The sequence below is a fragment of the Tamandua tetradactyla genome, chromosome 7 (genome assembly GCF_023851605.1).
Source record: "Tamandua tetradactyla isolate mTamTet1 chromosome 7, mTamTet1.pri, whole genome shotgun sequence".
In the NCBI taxonomy this organism is placed as follows: Eukaryota; Metazoa; Chordata; class Mammalia; order Pilosa; family Myrmecophagidae; genus Tamandua; species Tamandua tetradactyla.
This window is the reverse complement of record NC_135333.1, coordinates 5,357,009-5,375,270: the sequence shown is the minus strand read 5'-3', so window position 1 is coordinate 5,375,270 and position 18,262 is coordinate 5,357,009. Positions and strand designations below refer to the sequence as shown.

Genomic DNA, 18,262 nt, shown 5'->3' with positions numbered 1-18,262 from the left:
GATTATTTTATAGAATATAAATCATTTTGCTTTGTAGCATAGTCTTGGTTATTGGTCTTCCTATTTAGATTATAAATGGGCTCATTGGAAGACTCTGTGTGGTGTTATTGCACAAATATTAACCATTCAGTAAATTATTCTTGACTTACATTGGTTATAGAAACAGTTGTTTTAGCTGTAAAACCTGTACTTTATTCATGTTCTGAGCCAATCAAAAAAATGATTTCTAAAACATGCCTTCTAGACTTTTTCTGAATGTTTGGTCTTACTTTGAGACAGATAATTTCTCATAGTGGCATAGGCATCTTTAAAATCCATGTCTGGTTTAAGCTAATGTGAAAAGATGAGCAACTCTGTGGAAGATATAAGGCTAATCTTAATTTGCATGTGATTATTAGAGATTTTAAAAGATTGGGAGACAAAAATGTTAAGTACATCATGGATACTGATATGGACTTGAATTGTGTTTTCTTTTTATATGTGTCAGTAAAAATTTTTTCTATCCGATTGAATAGTGAGCTAGTTTTCCTGAAATGTTACTATAAAATAAAAACTGGCAGTGAAAGATTATCTGGTTTTTACTTCATTCCTTTTTCTAGCACTTATTTGATGTTCTGAAAATGGAATTTTTTTGTTTCTAGAAGCTGAAGTCATTTTTTAAAGAGTATGGACAAATAGAATCTGTACGATTTCGCTCTGTGGTATGTATTCTCTTTTAAATTGCATAGTGTTAAAACTCACTGCATTTCAATTAGATTTATTAACTTCTTAGTATTGGTGAGTTGAACGAAAACTTTTTGAATAATAGGTTCAAATCTAGCCCAAAATAAATGTTTGGACTTTGTTAAATAATTTAATAGTTTCACTTAAAATGATATCCTTGTTATGAAGACAAAGAATGTATTTTGGAGGGTTGGATTGGGTGACTTTTGTTTGCTTGTCAGTTGAGTAAGCAAGAAGTTAGTACTTATTGACTAGTATTTCTGAACTCCTATTTACACTGTATGTCCCATTATATGCATTCAATATGGGAAGTTTGACTGTTTTAAGCAATACTTATGCTCTCAACATAAATGAAGTTTTCTTTTTTTTAATCAGTTTAATGTTAAAAGTTTATAGAAGTGAGTGGCATCTGATTTCATCAGCTGTGCACTCTGTAGACCAGTTGTAGCCACATTGCTTAGAGAATGAAATAAATATCATTCATGTAATTTGGTTTTCCCATTTTTTTTATATTCCATATTTGATTTAACATTGTGTATATTCTTGGCCACCATATATTTTTTATGTAGTTAATTTGTGTTAGAATATAGGAATTTTTATTTCATGTTTTTGACTGCTCTTTCTCATATGATTCTCTATACTATTGACCTTTTGGACTGGATAGTTCCTTGTTTTGGGGGCTGTCATGTGCATTGTAGCATTGTAGGATGCTTAGTGGCATTCCTGGCCTTTACCCTCTAGATACTGGTAATCTGCCTTCCTCTTCCCCTCCTCCCTACCCCGATGTAACAACCAAAAATTTCTCTAGGCATTGTAAAATTTTCCCCAAGAGCAGGGGTCCCAAATTGCCCACTGCCTTAAAAGTAGGTATTTCCCAAGATTTGACACAGTCCCCATAATTTCTTTCATGGTGCTTGTGTTTGTTTCCCACTTTTATCACAGATATTTTGTCTGCTCTCTGAGTCCCAGTTCACATATCACATCCTTACCTGACAAGTCCATTTGGATGTCTTGCCAGCACACCAGTTTCAGCATGTCTGTGTTTGTCTCCATCTACCAGACTCCCCAACCTATGCTATCTCTTTCGATTTGCTAAAGCTGTCAGAATGCAATATATCAGAAGTGAGGTGGCTTTTACAATGGAATGTATTAGCTTATAAATTTACAATTCTAAGGTCATGAAAATGCCCAACTCAAGGCATCAACAGGAAAATACCTGAACTCTGAAGACAGGCATCCGGGGCACCTCTGTCACATGGGAAGACACATGGCTAGCATGAGCTAGTCCTTCATTCCAGGGTCCTGTTGCTTTCGGCTCTGGTTCTAGTGACTCCCTCTCTGAGCTTCTCTTAGCTTCTCCAGGGCTTTTCTCTGAGTGTTCTGGGCATTTTCTGGGTGTCCTTTTCCCCTTATAAAGGACTCCAGTAAGAGAGTGAAGACCAACTTTGAGTAGTGTTGGTCCTGCCTATAACAGGTTTGCACCAGTAGAAATGGGTTAAAAGAACATGACCTTTTCTGGGGGGGTACATAACAGCTTCAAACTACCACACTGTCCATTGACTTTCTGCATTGTTTAGTGGCACCCAGACCACAAGCTCTGTAGTTGCCTTTGGCTTCACTTTGGCCATTCGTTCTATCATTTGCCGCCATTACCTGTTTTTCTTCAACTGTGTTTCTTCCTAAGATGAGTCATTCCTTTCTTTTTACGTTATTCCACCTAAGTATTCATTACTTCTTGCTGGAATTTTTTAGGGGCCTATAACAGTCCCTCTCTGATTTATCTAACACACCATTGTCACCTTAATCTTCCTAAAGTACTTCTTCCACGATCTCCTCTCCTCTCTATCAACCACTCCCCAAACCCCCCATCCCCATCCCTCCATTAGCACACACACACCTTTGCCTGGTATTCTCTTCTCACCTTTGGGGAGCTCGCCCTGAATCTTCCCTATTCTTGGACTACCACTATGTACTCTGTAGCACCCTGTACTTCCTTAGAGTATTTGTTTCAATTGTTATATATATTGTTTGTTTGCCTCACCAAATCAAGCTGTAATTGCCAGAATACTGTTTGGCTTGCTCATCCTTGAGTCCCACATAATGCCCACTAAATATCTATTGAATTACCTAAGACTTTCCATTTTTTCTGTCAGTGAACTAACATTCTTTAGTTCTTAGCCTCACGGTTGTCCACATATCAATTCCACCCCGCATCTATGTCCCAATTTCCTGCGGACCTGTCTTCCTACACACACACACACACACACATACACGCAAACACGCACACACACACAAACATGCACATACATGCAGACGCGCGCATGCATACACACACACACACACACCTCTACAGCCAGGGAGCTGCCTGTTGTTGAAGTCCCCTTCTTCCTGTCTGGATGCTGCCTGTTTTTCAGTATGCAGTTTCAGTGTTACTCTTCCAGCCTTTTCTGAGCCATTATACTGTTAAAGCATACTTTGTCTTCTAAGTTATTTTTGCATTTTTTTGCTTTATGATATACTTAATCATTAATATCATTAATAACAGATTATTGATCCTTGAGAGCTCCCAGAAGCCACCAATAAAATGTTTTTCATGATTGTCATTCATGTATCGATTATTCTTTTGGGCATTTCTCATGTCTTGCATTATTACCCTGCTTGTGTTTTGAGTTAGACTGTTAGCAATTTGAACAGGACCCACAAGAAAAGAAGAAATATTTCAGATGTCTTAATTTTACTCTATGAACTGTCACATGACTAAAAAAGAAAGTAATTTTCCTAGAGAAGCTTTATAGTAATGCCCTAAAGGAGATTTATATTCACAGAAGCTCCTGGACTTTGAACTTATATTTTTAGTACCTGGCTGTGTTTGGCACATTGCTCACAGTTATATTTGTTGACTTGACTTTCTGCTTCTTCTATTAAGTTTTCCCTACCTACCTCCAACCCTCTGTAAGCACATATATGTACACACTCATGCACCTATATATGACTGAAAATAAAGTGAGCTTGAATATGAGGCAATTCTTTTATTTGCCCAATTAAAGATACCAGAAATTTTGGGAACCAATTTAGAATATAGAAGCTCTTAGGGAAATGGATCAAGTAATACCTGACTGCCTACCTTATTTATTTATTTAATTAGATTTATTTAAAATCACAAAGATATAAGATAAAATATGAATAATGTTGCTTTTGTTCACACTCATTTTATGAAGCAGTTTTACTCAAATTTTTCATGTGCATTTCCCACCTTCAGTTTCTCATCATGACTAGACCCCCCTAGTGACATCTGCCACAGTTTGAGAGTCACTGCTTATTAAATCTGTATATGATCCTATTTTTTGGAACTTTTTGTCGTCAGTTTTATGATGTTTCCATTCATGTAACATATGATAGTTATTTTGGATTCTGTTATTTCCCCAGAATGTTTTTAATCAGAACATATGAGAATGAGCAATTTGGGTTTCAATTAAAATATAATTAATTTGAGGTAATACTTCAAATACTGAATTTTCTTCAATACTGTTTTATTTTTCTCTTAAAAGATTCCAGCGGAGGGGACTTTATCCAAAAAGTTGGCAGCAATAAAGTAAGTTTTATAATTTGAGAAAGGGAATGATCTTACACTTTCTTCCATTTTGGTTAAATATTGAAATACATTCTTAGCAACTTCAGAAATTTCTACTTAGTAGATAATATATTGTGCTTGATTTTTTTCCCCCTGTCTGTAATACTAAATAAATTTATTTACCAGAGGTTTGTCTTTAGATTTAATGTAAATTGCCGAGTTACAGAAAGTAATGTAAAATAATTTATTGGAAAATGTGCCATGAGAAACTTCAAGAATGTTCCTTAGGGCATAGTGTTCAGAAGGGGATCATAAAGTGTTATCCCAAATTTCCTGGTACAAATTATAAATACCATATATCACCAGTTCAAAGGCACACATTTTCCCACATAGTGACATCTCGAAAATCAAAGTGCATCTTTAAGTCAGTGGTGCCTCATAGTTGCTGTCGACCTGGGTTGAAATCAGTTTCTTCAGAGAGGATTTGTGTTTGCTTCTGCCAGTCACCTGAGTAGAGTCCAGCCCGAGACAGCTTTGCTTTCTGTTTGAAGATTGGGGGACCGTAGATACTGTGACTTGTGGGTCATATTCTTAGGAGATTGTTTTTCCCTTTTTCCACCCAGTGCCAAGGGTGATATGTACAAGTGTCCTTACTTTTTTCCCCTATGTGAAAGGTGTATTTTTCATTTACCCCACCTTTAGGCAGGGTTTTCTATTAGTCTCCCAATCTTGGGTATTTTTTCTTAATACTATATAAAATAATGGGTTTCACAGTCCTTAGTTCCTTTATCATAAATTAAATATAGTGATATACTTTAGAAACATTTCTGGGAATTATGTTAACATTAAAATTTTGGATTGAATTTTGAATTATGTGGCAGAACAGTTCTTTGCTGTTTTTTCCCCTGTAGCCACAACAGATATAGTTGATACTTGATAGATATATACTCCTACAATAATGTTTAAGATAACCATTTTTTTAACATTTTTATTGTGAAATATACATACAAAAAAGTGATAAATTTCAAAGTGCATTTTTACAAGTAGTTATAGAACAAATTTCAAAGCATGATATGGGTTACAGTTCCACAATTTTAGGTTTTTTCTTCTAGCTGCTCTTAAGACACTGGAGACTAAAAAGAAATATCAATATAATGATTCAGTTAGTTATACACATTTGTTAAGTACTGTCTTCTCTGATACAACTCCTTCTCCTTTGATCCTTCTCTCACTCTTAGGGATATTTGGGCAGTGACCATTCTAACTTCTTCATGTTGAAAAGGGGTATTGACATTATGGGGTACAGGGATGCAACTGGTTGATGCTCTTGGAGAGACTGGTACCTCTGGGTTTCAGGACTTATCTGGAGAGTTTAGGTTTCTGAAAAATGAAATTAGTGAGTGAAACTTTTATAAACTCTGAGACCAGAGGCCTGAGGATTCTTTAGAGTTTACAGGAATACCTTTGGTTGAGGCGTGGCATACCATGATAACCAGACATTTGTTTGTTGTCTTTTTGTCTGAATTATGGCTATAATTTGCCCGTTTTTTTCTTTTGAGTTGGAACATCTCAACATCTTAACATCACATAGGTCAATGTAATGTTAACGAAATCCTTTTATGATGTGTTACAAATATTTTTCCCTATTTGTCATTTGCTTGTTGACTCTCCTATGAGGGACTTTGCATGTAAAGCTTTTTGCTATATTTTTATTTTTATATTTTATTTATATTAGGATATTGTACAATTTTCATGGCTAATAGAATCTTTTTTAGTATATGTTTTTAAAGCACAACAAAATAAAAGTATTCACAAAAGAGTTCATAATACAGTGCTATTGAAATATGAGGCATAGGATAATTATGCATTTGTGGGTTGTAAACATAATACATTCATTTTAAAGAATAAATGTTTAATGTGAATAACATTTTGGTTAAAACAGATATCATGGTATATGTTAACAGCAACACCTCAAGTGTATGGATACAAGAAAGATGTTTTGTAATAGATACTATGAAGAATGGTAAAGCATTCATGAAATGGCTGTAATATTTTATTAAATTTACTATCATTGCATACTGTTGAGCACTTTATTTATAGAGAGATATTCTTCATCCATCATTCCTGAACTCAGCATATGAAACAAAGTTACCCCACGTTTTTCTCCCAGTAAGTGGTACTAACGTCTAAATAAGATTCAGATTCAGGTGTACCTTTCATTTTACTCATTCTAAAATCAATTGAAATATTTAACTTAATCAATACAAAGTTTACTTATAAACAGAAATATAAGGAAAACATAGGTGATTATAAAAAATTAGAACGTATAATCATCTTGATAATTCTTTGAAATGATCCCATTCAGAATTAAAATTTGTTTTTTACATAGTGGTTTCTACATAAAAAATATGAACACTTAGGTTCATATGATGTACTATCAAAAAAAAGTTTCCACATGTAGAAAATGATCAGGGATTTCCCTGATTATCAAATTCTTCCCACCTATTTCTTTCTAACAGATAGATTCATAAAGAAGAAAAGCTTAAATCTTTGCTTACAAGTCACTGTGAGGGAGTTAGTTAATGAATTTTAAATCCATGTATTTTTAAACATTGCTAGAGAAAGGAGAGTATCTGTTCTATAAGCAGAACATTTCACTTCAATCAATCTTATTACATTTAAATGACCATGACATTAATAGTCAACAAAAAAATTTCATTCATAGTTCTGGAGATAAATCTACGGAAACCCATGGGAAAAACAGTGCATCCAGTCATCATATAAAGGACCAATTAGGTTTCCATTGTCTCTTCCAAGATAAAATTACCCTTCAGAAACCATACCTAACTGATTAAATTTTGGAAAATAAAAAGATAAGTTGACACTGCTTGCTCTTTATACATTTTTAAAGTTTACACTCAAAAGCATTCAAATGATTGCAAGAAATACATACATACATATGAAAAATCAAACCCAGCAGTTATATCAGCTAAGGGTAGGTGTTCTTTAAACAAGAGGTTTTCATGTTGACAGGATAATGGATCCCAAGGTATTATGGTGGCATGATGTCCTTTAATAGTGACTACCTTACAGCCGTTTGGCTTCACAATTCTGTAAGGGACTGATCATCACAAACATCTGCAGGCATTCAAGGAAAACACATCTCAACAACCGCATTAACTAAACTTGCTCCATTTCCTTAAATGAAGCGTTACCGTCTCTGTCATCTTCATGCATGAATATAGTACTTCACTAAAAAACTTCTCAACAGAAATGTTACTCTCAAAAATTCTGGCTCTAGTAATGGCCAGTTTTCATTTCTTTAAACATAATCTAAAGCAATTTGAAGAAAATTAAAAAAATCCGAAGGGAACCAATCAGTACTTCAACAAAATCTGTGAATAAAAATATATGGTAACAGCATAGTGGACAATTATGAGTGAGAATGCATTTAGATTTATAAAGAAATCAAAATATAGTACTACAGAATTATTCAAAGAACAATTTTCAAATGTTCAAACAATAATAAAACCAAAAAAAAAACTTGGGCAATGTGCAACTTTAAAAATTACTATCACTTCCGGGTCAAGATGGCGGCTTAACAACATGCGCGTTTTAGTTCGTCCTCTAGAACAAATACTAAAATAACCAGAAACAGTACAGAACAGCTCCTGGGGCCATGCCAGTGATCAGACACACAGCGTACCCCAGTCTAGACCAGCTGGACCAGCTGCGAGCACCCCCCAGAACCGTGAGTTCCCAAAGCTGCGGTGGCCAGCGCCCCTCCCCCACAGGCCACTTCCCAGAGGGGAAAGGAAAGGACTTTACCAGCAGCAGGGAGTGGGCACAATCAAACGCCAATTGTGGAACTAATGAACAAATCCTGACTACTAAAAGTAGGCCCCCAGCTTAGGTGAACCTGATCAAAGTGGAGGTTGCTCATTTTTGCCCCGGCGCCAAGGGGGCAGGACTGACAGAAAAAGGGGGGAAAAAAAAGGAAACAGGTTTTTGTGGCTGTGTTTCTACAAAGGCTTGACTGCCTCTGGATACAGCAGCAGGACTTTTCAGGCTGCAACTGCCCCAGGCATAGGCAGAAGTGAACTCTTTTGAGGGCTTGTCTGGAGCCTGTGCCTTCCCCAGGGGAGGGGTGAAGCCCAACTCAGGTGGAATCCCTCCATCAAGGAATTCAGACACCAGGGCTTGGTAATTTGAAGCCATTAAAACCGGCCTATAACCTCTCCTCTGTCTCCACCATGCCCCCAGCAGGGAGAATCTGCCAAAGTTAAAGGTACCACATCATCTTATGCTGGTGGGACCTGCAGGCATACAAGCACCACATACTGGGCAGGATAAGAAAAACAGAGTCCAGAGACTTCACAGGTATGTCTTTCAACCTGCTGGGTCTCACCCTCAGGTTGAGACCTCAGGGAAAACCAACGCAGGTGACTCTTTCCTCCTGATAGGAGGCCAGTTTGGTCTGGGAAAATCTGGCTGGGGTATATAATATCTAAACAGACCCTCCTAAGTGTGTGTGTGTGTGGGGGGGCGGGAAGGCACCACACAAGCAGGGCAAGAAACAAGAAAAAGAGAACTGAAAAATTCTCCTCTGTTAAACAAAACTTAAGCTAAAAGTCCAGATAAAGATGAACGGAATGTCAAAGAACAGACAACAAATTCATCCAGCAAGAAAACCCTAGATAAAAGAAGTGAAAACAATCTTCAGAATAAACTAATTAAGGTAATTAAATGCCTAGACACCAGCAAAAATTAACAAATCACACTAGGAAAATTGAAGATATGGCCCAGTCAAAGGAACAAACCAACAACTCAAATGACATACAGGAGCTGAAACAGTTAATTCAGAATGTACGATCAGACATGGAAAACCTCATCAAAAACCAAATCGATGAATTGAGGGAGGATATAAAGAAGGCAAGGAAAGAACAAAAAAGAAACTGAAAGTCTGAAAAAACAAATCACAGAACTTATGGGAACGAAAGACACAGTAGAAGAGATGAAAAAAACAATGGAAACCTACAATGGTAGATTTCGAGAGGCAGAACATAAGATTTCAAAACTGGAGGACGGAACATCTGAAATCCGACAAACAGAAACTATAGGAAAAAAAACAGAAAAATATGAGCAGGGACTCGGAATTGAAAGACAATGTGAAGTGCACGAATATACATGTTGTGGGTGTCCCAGAAGGAGAAGAGAAGGGAAAAGGAGGAGAAAAACTAATGGAGGAAATTATCACTGAAAATTTCCCAACTCTTATGAAAGACTTAAAATTACAGATCCAAGAAGTGCAGCGTACCCCAAAGAGAATAGACCCAAATAGACATACTCAAAGACATTTAATAATCAGAATGTCAGAGGTCAAAGAGAAAGAGGATCTTGAAAGCAGCAAGAGAAAAGCAATCCATCACATACAAGGGAAGCCCAGTAAGACTATGCGCAGATCTCTCAGCAGAAACCATGGAGGCGAGAAGACAGTGGGATAATATATTTAAATTATTAAAAGAGAAAAACTGCCAACCGAGAATTCTGTATCCAGCAAAATTGTCCTTCAAAAATGAGGGAGAAATTAAAACATTTTCAGGCAAAAATCACTAAATTTGTGACCAAGAGACCAGCTCTGCAAGAAATACTAAAGGGAGCACTAGAGACAGATACGAACGGACAGAAGAGAGAGGTGTGGAGAAGAGTGTAGAAAGGAAGACTATGAGTAAAGGTAAAAAGAAGGAAAATTAGATATGACATATAAAATCCAGAAGGCAAAATAGGAGAAGAAAGTACTACCCATGCAGTAGTAACACTGAATGTTAATGGATTAAACTCTCCAATCAAAAGACATAGTCTGGCAGAATGGATTAAAAAACCGGACCCATCTATATGCTGTCTCTACTCAAAGGACACGAGGCCAAGGACACAAATGGACGTTTACACACCAATGTTTATAGCAGCATTATTAACAATTACCAAGAGATGGAAACAGCCAAAATGTCCATCAACAGACAGTTGACTAAACAAACTGTGACATCTACATAAGATGGAATATTATGCAGCTGTAAGACAGAATAAAGTTATGAAGTATGTAACAACATGAATGGACCTTAAGGAAATTATGCTGAGTGTGATTAGCCAGAAACAAAAGGGCAAATACTGTATGGTCTCACTGATATGAACTGACATTAGTGAATAAACTTGGAATATTTCCTTGGTTACAGAGACCATCAGGAGATAGAAATAGGGTGAGATATTGGGTAATTGGAGCTGAAGGGATACAGATTGTGCAACAGGACTGAATATAAAAACTCAGAAATGGACAGCACAATACTACCTAAATGTATGTAATTATGTTAAAACACTGAATGAAGCTGCATGTGAGAATGATAGAGGGAGGAGGGCTGGGGACATAAATGAAATACAAAACAAAGATAGATGGTAAAGATCGAGATGCTATAATCTAGGAATGCCTAGAGTGTATAATAATAGTGAAATGTACAATGTACAAATGTTAAAAATGTTTTTGCGTGAGGAAGAACAAAGGAATGTCATTATTGTAGGGTGCTGAAAATAGATGATAATACTTTAAAATGTCACCTTATGTGTGAGACTAAAGCAAAAAATGTTTATTTGTTACAAAATTTAGATTTTGACTAGAGCATTTCCTAATATAACTCATGTAGATAGTTTGATTGAATGTCATAAGTACTTGGAATCTCAGGTAGGACGTGAGATTTTGTTGGTTTGTCCAGAGTGATGCCCCAATGAATCCCAGAGTGATTTGATCAGTGACTGGAAAAGTATTTGCAAGCCCCCTTCGGGGAATGGTGAGAGCTGGGAGAAATTCAACTTCCCCAAGTTGAATTCTTGATATTCTCACAAGCAGTGTGGACAACCAAAGCTATAGGTTGAGCCCCCAGTCTTGGGATTTGTTCACATGAAACTTAACCCCACAAAGGATAGGTCAGGTCTACTTAAAATTTAGGCCTAAGAATCACCCCCAAGAGAGCCTCTTTTGTTGCTCAGATGTGGCCTCTCTCTCCAGACAACATGACGAGCAGTCTCACCACCCTCCCCCTCTCTGCGTGGGACCTGACTCCCAGGTGTGTGGACCTTCCTGGCAACGTTGGACAGAGATCCTGGAATGAGCTGAGACTCAGCATCAAGGGACTGAGAAAAACCCTAGAATGAGCTGAGAATTAACATCAAGGGATTGAGAGAACGACCAAAGGGGAAAGAGTGAAATGAGACTAAGTGTCAATGGCTGAGAGATTCCAAACAGAGTTAAGAGGTTATCCTGGAGGTTATCCTTAGGCATTAAGTAGATATCACCTTGTTGTTCAAGATGTAGCGGAAAGGTTGGAGGGAACTGCCTGAAAATGTAGAGCTGTGTTCCAATAGCCATGTTTCTTGATGATGATTGAACAATGATATAGCTTTAACAATGAGACTCTGTGAATGTGAAAACATTATGTCTGATGCTCCTTTTAGCTACTATATCAACAGAAGAGTAGAACATACGGAATAAAAATAAATGATAGGGGGAACAAATGTTAAAATAAATTTAGTTTGAAATGCTAGTGGTAAATGAAAGTGAGGGATAAGGGGTATGGTATGTATAATCTTTTTTTTCTCTTATCGTTTTATTTCTTTTTCTGTTATCTTTTTATTTCTTTTTTTTAAATGATGCAAATGTTCCAAGAAATGATGAATATGCAACTATGTGATGTTAAGAATTACTGATTGTATATGTAGAATGGAATGATACCTTAATGTTTTATTTGTTAATTTTTTTAATTAATAAAAACAGTTTTAAAAAAATTACTATCACGCCAAGATGGCAGCTTAGTGAGGTGTGGGATTTAGTTAGTCCTCCAGAGCAGCTAATAAATAGCCAGAAATAGTACAGGATGACTGCTGGGGCCACCTCCATGGCTGAACACATAGCATACACCAGTCTGTAACAGCTGGACCGGCTGTGAGTCCACCCAGAACTGTGAGTTCCCCAAGCTGCAGCGGCCAGCACCCCTCCCCCACAGGCTGCTTCCCAGAGAAAAAAGGAAAGAGTTTACCAGCAGCAGGGACTGAGCACAACCAAACTACAATTGTGGAATTAATTAGCAAAGTCTGACTATTAAAAATAGGCCCCCAGCTCAGCTGAACCTCAAGTTAAAGCGGAGGTTGCTGATTTTTGCCCTGGCACAGAGTGGGCAGGGCTGAAGGAAAAAGAAAGAAAAAAAAAACAGAGTTTTCTTTGGATCTGGAAAGGCCTGGGCCCTGAAGGAAAGGATGGGGCATATAGGACCTGGAGATACACAGAGCAATGTACCAACTTAAGCTCTTGATTGGCAAACCTGAGGAACGGGAGTCCTGCTCTGAAGAGGATCTTTCTCTTTCATTTTGGTGGCTGTGTTTCTACAGCTTGACTGCTCTTTGGATACAGCTGCGAGGCTTCTCAGGCTCCACCACCCCAGGTATAGGCAGAATTAAGCTTTTTTGAGTGTTTGGAGACTGTGCCTTCCCCAGGAGAAGGCTGGGGCCCAGCTCAGGTGGAATCCATCCCTAAAGGAGTTCAGACCCCAGAGTCTGGAAAAGTGAAGCGATTAAAACCAAACTACAACCTCTCCTCTGTCTCCATTGTATCCCCAGCAGATAGAGTCTGCTGAAGTTAAAGGTACTGCATCACCTTATCCTGGTGGGATCTGCAGGCGGACAAGTGCAACATACTGGGTCGGATAGGAAAAACAGAGAGTCCAGAGTCTTCGTAGGAAAGCCTTTCAATCTGCTCGGTTTCACCCTCAGAAAAAACTGACACAGGTGACTGTTAATCTGCTGTCAGGAGGCCAGTTTGGTCTAGGAAAATCTGGCTGCGGTCCATAATACCTAAGTAGACCCTCCTTAAGGCGGGGGAAAAGGCAATATACAGGCAGGGCAAGAAAACAAGAACTGAAGAATTCTGATCTATTAAACAAAACCTAAGCTAGAGGTCCAGAATAAGCTGAAATGAATGTCAAAGAACAGATAAACAACAAAGTCATCCAGCAAAAAAAAAAGGTAAAAGAAGTGAAAGCAATCTCTAAAATAAACTAATTAAGGTAATTAAATGCCTAGACACCAGCAAAAAATAACAAATCACACTAGAAAAATTGAAGATATGGCCCAGTCAAAGGAACAAACCAGCAATTCAAATGAGATACAGGAGTTGAAACAATTAATTCAGAATGTTTTGAACAGGCATGGAAAACCTCATCAAAAATCAAATCAGTGAATTAAGGGAGGATATAAAGAAGGCAAGGGATGAACAAAACGAAATTGAAAGTCTGAAAAACAAATCACAGAACTTATGGGAATGAAAGCACAGTAGAAGAGATGAAAAAAAAAACAATGGAAACATACAATATCAGATTTCAAGAGGCAGAAGATAGAATTAGTGAATTGCAGGATGGGACATCAGAAATCCAACAAGCAAAAGAAAATATAGGGAAAAAATGGAAAAATATGAGCAGGGACTCAGGGAATTGAATGACAATATGAAGCGCAGGAATATACATGTTACGGGTGTCCCAGAAGGAGAAGAGAAGGGAAAAGGAGGAGAAAAATCTACTGGAGGAAATTATCACTGAAAATTTCCCAACTCCTATGAAAGACTTAAAATTACAGATCTAAGAAGTACAGTGTACCCCTAACAGAATAGACCCAAATAGATGTACTCCAAGACACTCACTAATTAGAATGTCAGATGTCAAAGAGAAAGAGAAAATCGTGAAAGCAAGAGAAAAGCAATCCATCACATACAAGGGAAGCCCAATAGGACTATGCATAGATTTCTCAGAAGAAACCCTGAAGGTGAGAAGACAGTGGGAGGATATATTTAAATTACTAAAAGAGAAAAACTGCCAACCAATAATTTTATATTCAGCGAAATTGTTCTTCGAAAATGAGGGAGAAATTAAAACATTTTCAGGCAAAAAATCATTGTGAGAATTGGTGACCAAGAGACTGGCTATGCAAGAAATACTAAAGGAAACACTAGAGACAGATAGGAAAACACAGAAGAGAGGTGTGGAGAAGAGTGTAGAAAGGAAGACTATCAGTAAAGATAAAAAGGAAAATTAGATATGACATATAAAATCCAAGAAAGCAAAATGGTAGAAGAAAGTACTGCCCTTACAGTAATAACACTAAATGTTAATGGATTAAACTCCCCAATCAAAAGACAGACTGTCAGAATGGATTAAAAAACAGGACCCATCTATATGCTGTCTACAGAAAACACATCTTAGACCCAAGGATAAACATAGCTTGAAAGTGAAAGGTTGGGAAAAGATTGTCCATGCAAATAACAATCAGAAAAGAGCAGGAGTAGTGTGCTAGTTTGCTAGCTGCTGGGATGCAACATACCAGAAATGGGATGGCTTTTAAAAAGGATAATTTAATAAGTTGCTGCTTAACAGTTCTAAGGCTGAGAAAATGTCTCAATTGAAACAAGTCTATAGAAATCTCCAATGAAAGGCATCCATCCAGAGAAAGATACCTTGGTTCAAGAAGTCTGATGAAGTTCGGGGTTTCTCCCTCATGTGAGAAGGCACATGGCGAACACAGTCAGGGCTTGTCTCTCAGCTGGAAGGGCACATGGCGAACATGGTGTCATCTGCTACCTTTCTCTCCTGGCTTCCTGTTTCATGAAGCTCCACAGGAGGTGTTTTCCTTCATCATCTCCAAAGGTCGTTGCCTGGTCCTCTCTACTTCTCATGGCTATGCTTTTCTTCTGTGCTCTTTCTGAATCTCTTTTATTCTCCAAAATGTTTACTCTTTTATTTGAGTGCTCCAGAAAGCACTCAGGACCTACCCAAATTGGGTGGAGACACGCCTCCACCCAACGCACCTTAACCACTCTTGATTAAATCACATCTCTGGGGTGTGATTTAATTACAGTTTCAAGCATGCAATTCTGAATAGGGATTAGAAGAAATGGCTGCCTTTACAAAATGGGATTAAGATTAAAACATGGCTTTTCTAGGGTATATACATGTTCTAGTTTGCTAGCTGCTGGAATGCAACACACCAGAGATGGATTGGCTTTTAATAAAAGGGGATTTATTTCATTAGTTCTTCAGAGGAAAGGCAGCTAACTTCCAACTGAGGTTCTTTCTTCCGTGGGAAGGCACAGAGTGATCTCTGCTGGCCTTCTCTCCAGGCCTCTGGGTTTCAACAACATTCCCTGGGGTGATTTCTTTCTGCATCTCCAAAGGTCTGGGCTGAGCTGCGAGTGCTGAGATGAGGTATGCTGAGCTGCTTAGGCTGTGCTACGTTGAACTCTCTCATTTAAACACCAGCCAGTTAAAGCAAACATCATTCATTACAGCAGGCATGCCTCTTAGCTGACTGCAGATTTAATGAGCAACAGTAGACGTTCAGGTACCATTGGCTCATGTCCATAGCAACAGAATTAGGTACTTTCACCTGCCAAGTTTACAACTGAATCTAACTACCACAATACATCCTTTCAAACCAGCACAAGTAGCTGTATATCCAACAAATTAGACTTCAAATGTAAAACAGTTAAAAGAGACAAAGAAGGACACTATGTATTAATAAAAGAACAATTCAATAATAAGACATAACAATGATAAATTATCTATGCACTGAGCCAGAATGCTCCAAAATACATGACGCACACCCTGAAAAGAGAAATAGACACATCTAGCATAAAAGTTGGAGACTTAATTCCCTAGTCCCATCAGTGGACTAAACATCTAGAAAGAGGATCAATAAAGAAACAGAATTCAAATAATACAATAAATGAGCTAGACTTAACAGACATTTATAGAACATTACACCCTACAACAGCAGGATATACCTTCTTAAATGCTCATGGATCATTCTCAAGGATAGGCCATATGTTGAGTCGCAAAGCAAGTCTCAATAAATTTAAAAAGATTGAAATCATACAAAATGCTTTCTCAGATCATAAAGGAATGAAGTTGGAAGTCAATAATAGTGCAGGATATTCACAAATATATGGAGGTTCAACAACACTCTTAAACAACCAGTGGGTCAAAGGAGAAATTACAAGAGAAAACAGTAAATATCTTGAGGCAAATGAAAATGAAAACATGACATATCAAAATTTATAGGATGCAGCAAAGGCAATGCTAAGAGGGAAATTTATTGCCCTAAATGCCTATATGAAAAAAAGAAAAAAAGGCAAAAATAGAATTAACAGTCCACTTGGAAGAACTTGAGAAAGAACAGCAAACTAACCCCAAAGCAAGGAAAAGGACAGAAATAACAAAGATTACAGCAGAAATAAATGAAATTGAGAACATGAAAACAATTGAGAAAATCAGCAAAACCAGAGGTTGGTTCTATGGGAAGATCAATAAAATTGATGGACCCTTAGCGAGGTTGAAAGAAAGAAGAAGAGAGAGGATGCAAATAAATAAGATCAGAAATGGAAAAGGAGCCATGGCCCCACAGAAATAAAGGAAGGAATGAGAGGATACTGTGAAGAAATTTATATTAATAAACTCAACAATGTAGATGAAATGGACAACTTCCTAGAAAGGCATGAGCAATGAACGTTGACTCAAGGAGAAACAGATGACCTCAACAAACCAATCACAAGTAAAGAAATTATATTAGTCATTAAGAAGCTCCCCAAAGAGAAAAGTCCAGGACCAGATGGCTTCACATGTGAATTCTACCAAACATTCAAGAAAGAATTAGTACCATTACTGCTCAAACTCTTCAAAAAATTGAAGAGGAGAGAAAGCTACCTCACTCATTTTCCAAAGCCAACATCATCCTTATACCAAAGCCAGACAAAAATATTACAAAAAGAAGCTACAGGCCAATCTCTCTTATGAATATAGATGCAAAAATCTTCAACAAAATTCTTGCAAATCGAATACAGCAGCATACTAAAAGAATTATACACCATGACCAAGTAGGATTCATCCCAGGTATGCAAGGATGGTTCAACATAAGAAAATCAATTAATGTAATACACCATATCAACAAATCAAAGCAGAAAAACCACATGATCATCTCGATTGGTGCAGAAAAGGCATTTGACAATATTCAACATCCTTTCCTGTTGAAAACACTTCAAAGAATAGGAATAGAAGGAACTTCCTCAACATGATAAAGGGAATATATAAAAAACCCACAGCTAACATCATCCTCAGTGGGGTAAAACTGAAAACTTTCCTCCAAGATCAGGAACAAGACAAAGATGTCCACTATCACCATTGTTATTCAGCATTGTGTTGGAAGTTCTAGCTAGAGCAATTAGATAAGAAAAAGAAAGACAATGCCTCATAATTGGAAAGGAAGAAGTAAAACTCTCTAATGATATGAAACTATATGTTGGAAACCCAAAAAAAATCCACAGCAAAACTACTAGAGCTAATAAATGAGTACAGCAAAATGGCAGGTTACAAGGGCAACACTCAAAACTCTGTAGTGTTTCTATACACTAGTAATAAACAATCTGAGGGGGAAATCATGAAAAGAATCCCATTTATAACTGCAACCAAAATAATAAAATACTTTAGGAATACATTTAAAGAGACAAAAGACCTATACAGAGAAAACTATAAGAAATTGTTAAAAGAAATTACAGAAGATCTAAATAAATAGAAGAATAATAAATCCATGTTCATGGATTGAAAGAATATAGTTAAGATGTCAATTCTACCTAAATTGATTTACAGATTAAATGCAGTACTAATTAAAATCCCAAAAACTTACTTGTCAGAAATGGAAAATACAGTAAATTTATCTGGAAGGACAGGGTGCCCCAAATAGCTTAAAGTATCCTGAGAAGGAAAAATAAAGTAATACACTACTTGACTTTAAGGCCTATTATGAAGCTACAGTGGTCAAAACAGCCTGAAACTGGCATAAAGATAGATATACTGACCAATGGAATTGAAAATTGTGTTCAGATGTAGA

General features: G+C 37.2%; 1 protein-coding gene across 1 annotated transcript in view; it reads left to right on the top strand.

Moving 5' to 3' along the window:
* Positions 1-18,262, top strand: part of RBM34 (RNA binding motif protein 34) — a 43,415-nt gene that overhangs the window by 7,985 nt on the left and 17,168 nt on the right. The window contains exons 5-6 of the mRNA XM_077168384.1: positions 642-701; positions 4,272-4,315. Coding sequence (XP_077024499.1) covers positions 642-701; positions 4,272-4,315 — 104 coding nt within the window. The remainder of the gene's footprint in view (positions 1-641; positions 702-4,271; positions 4,316-18,262) is intronic.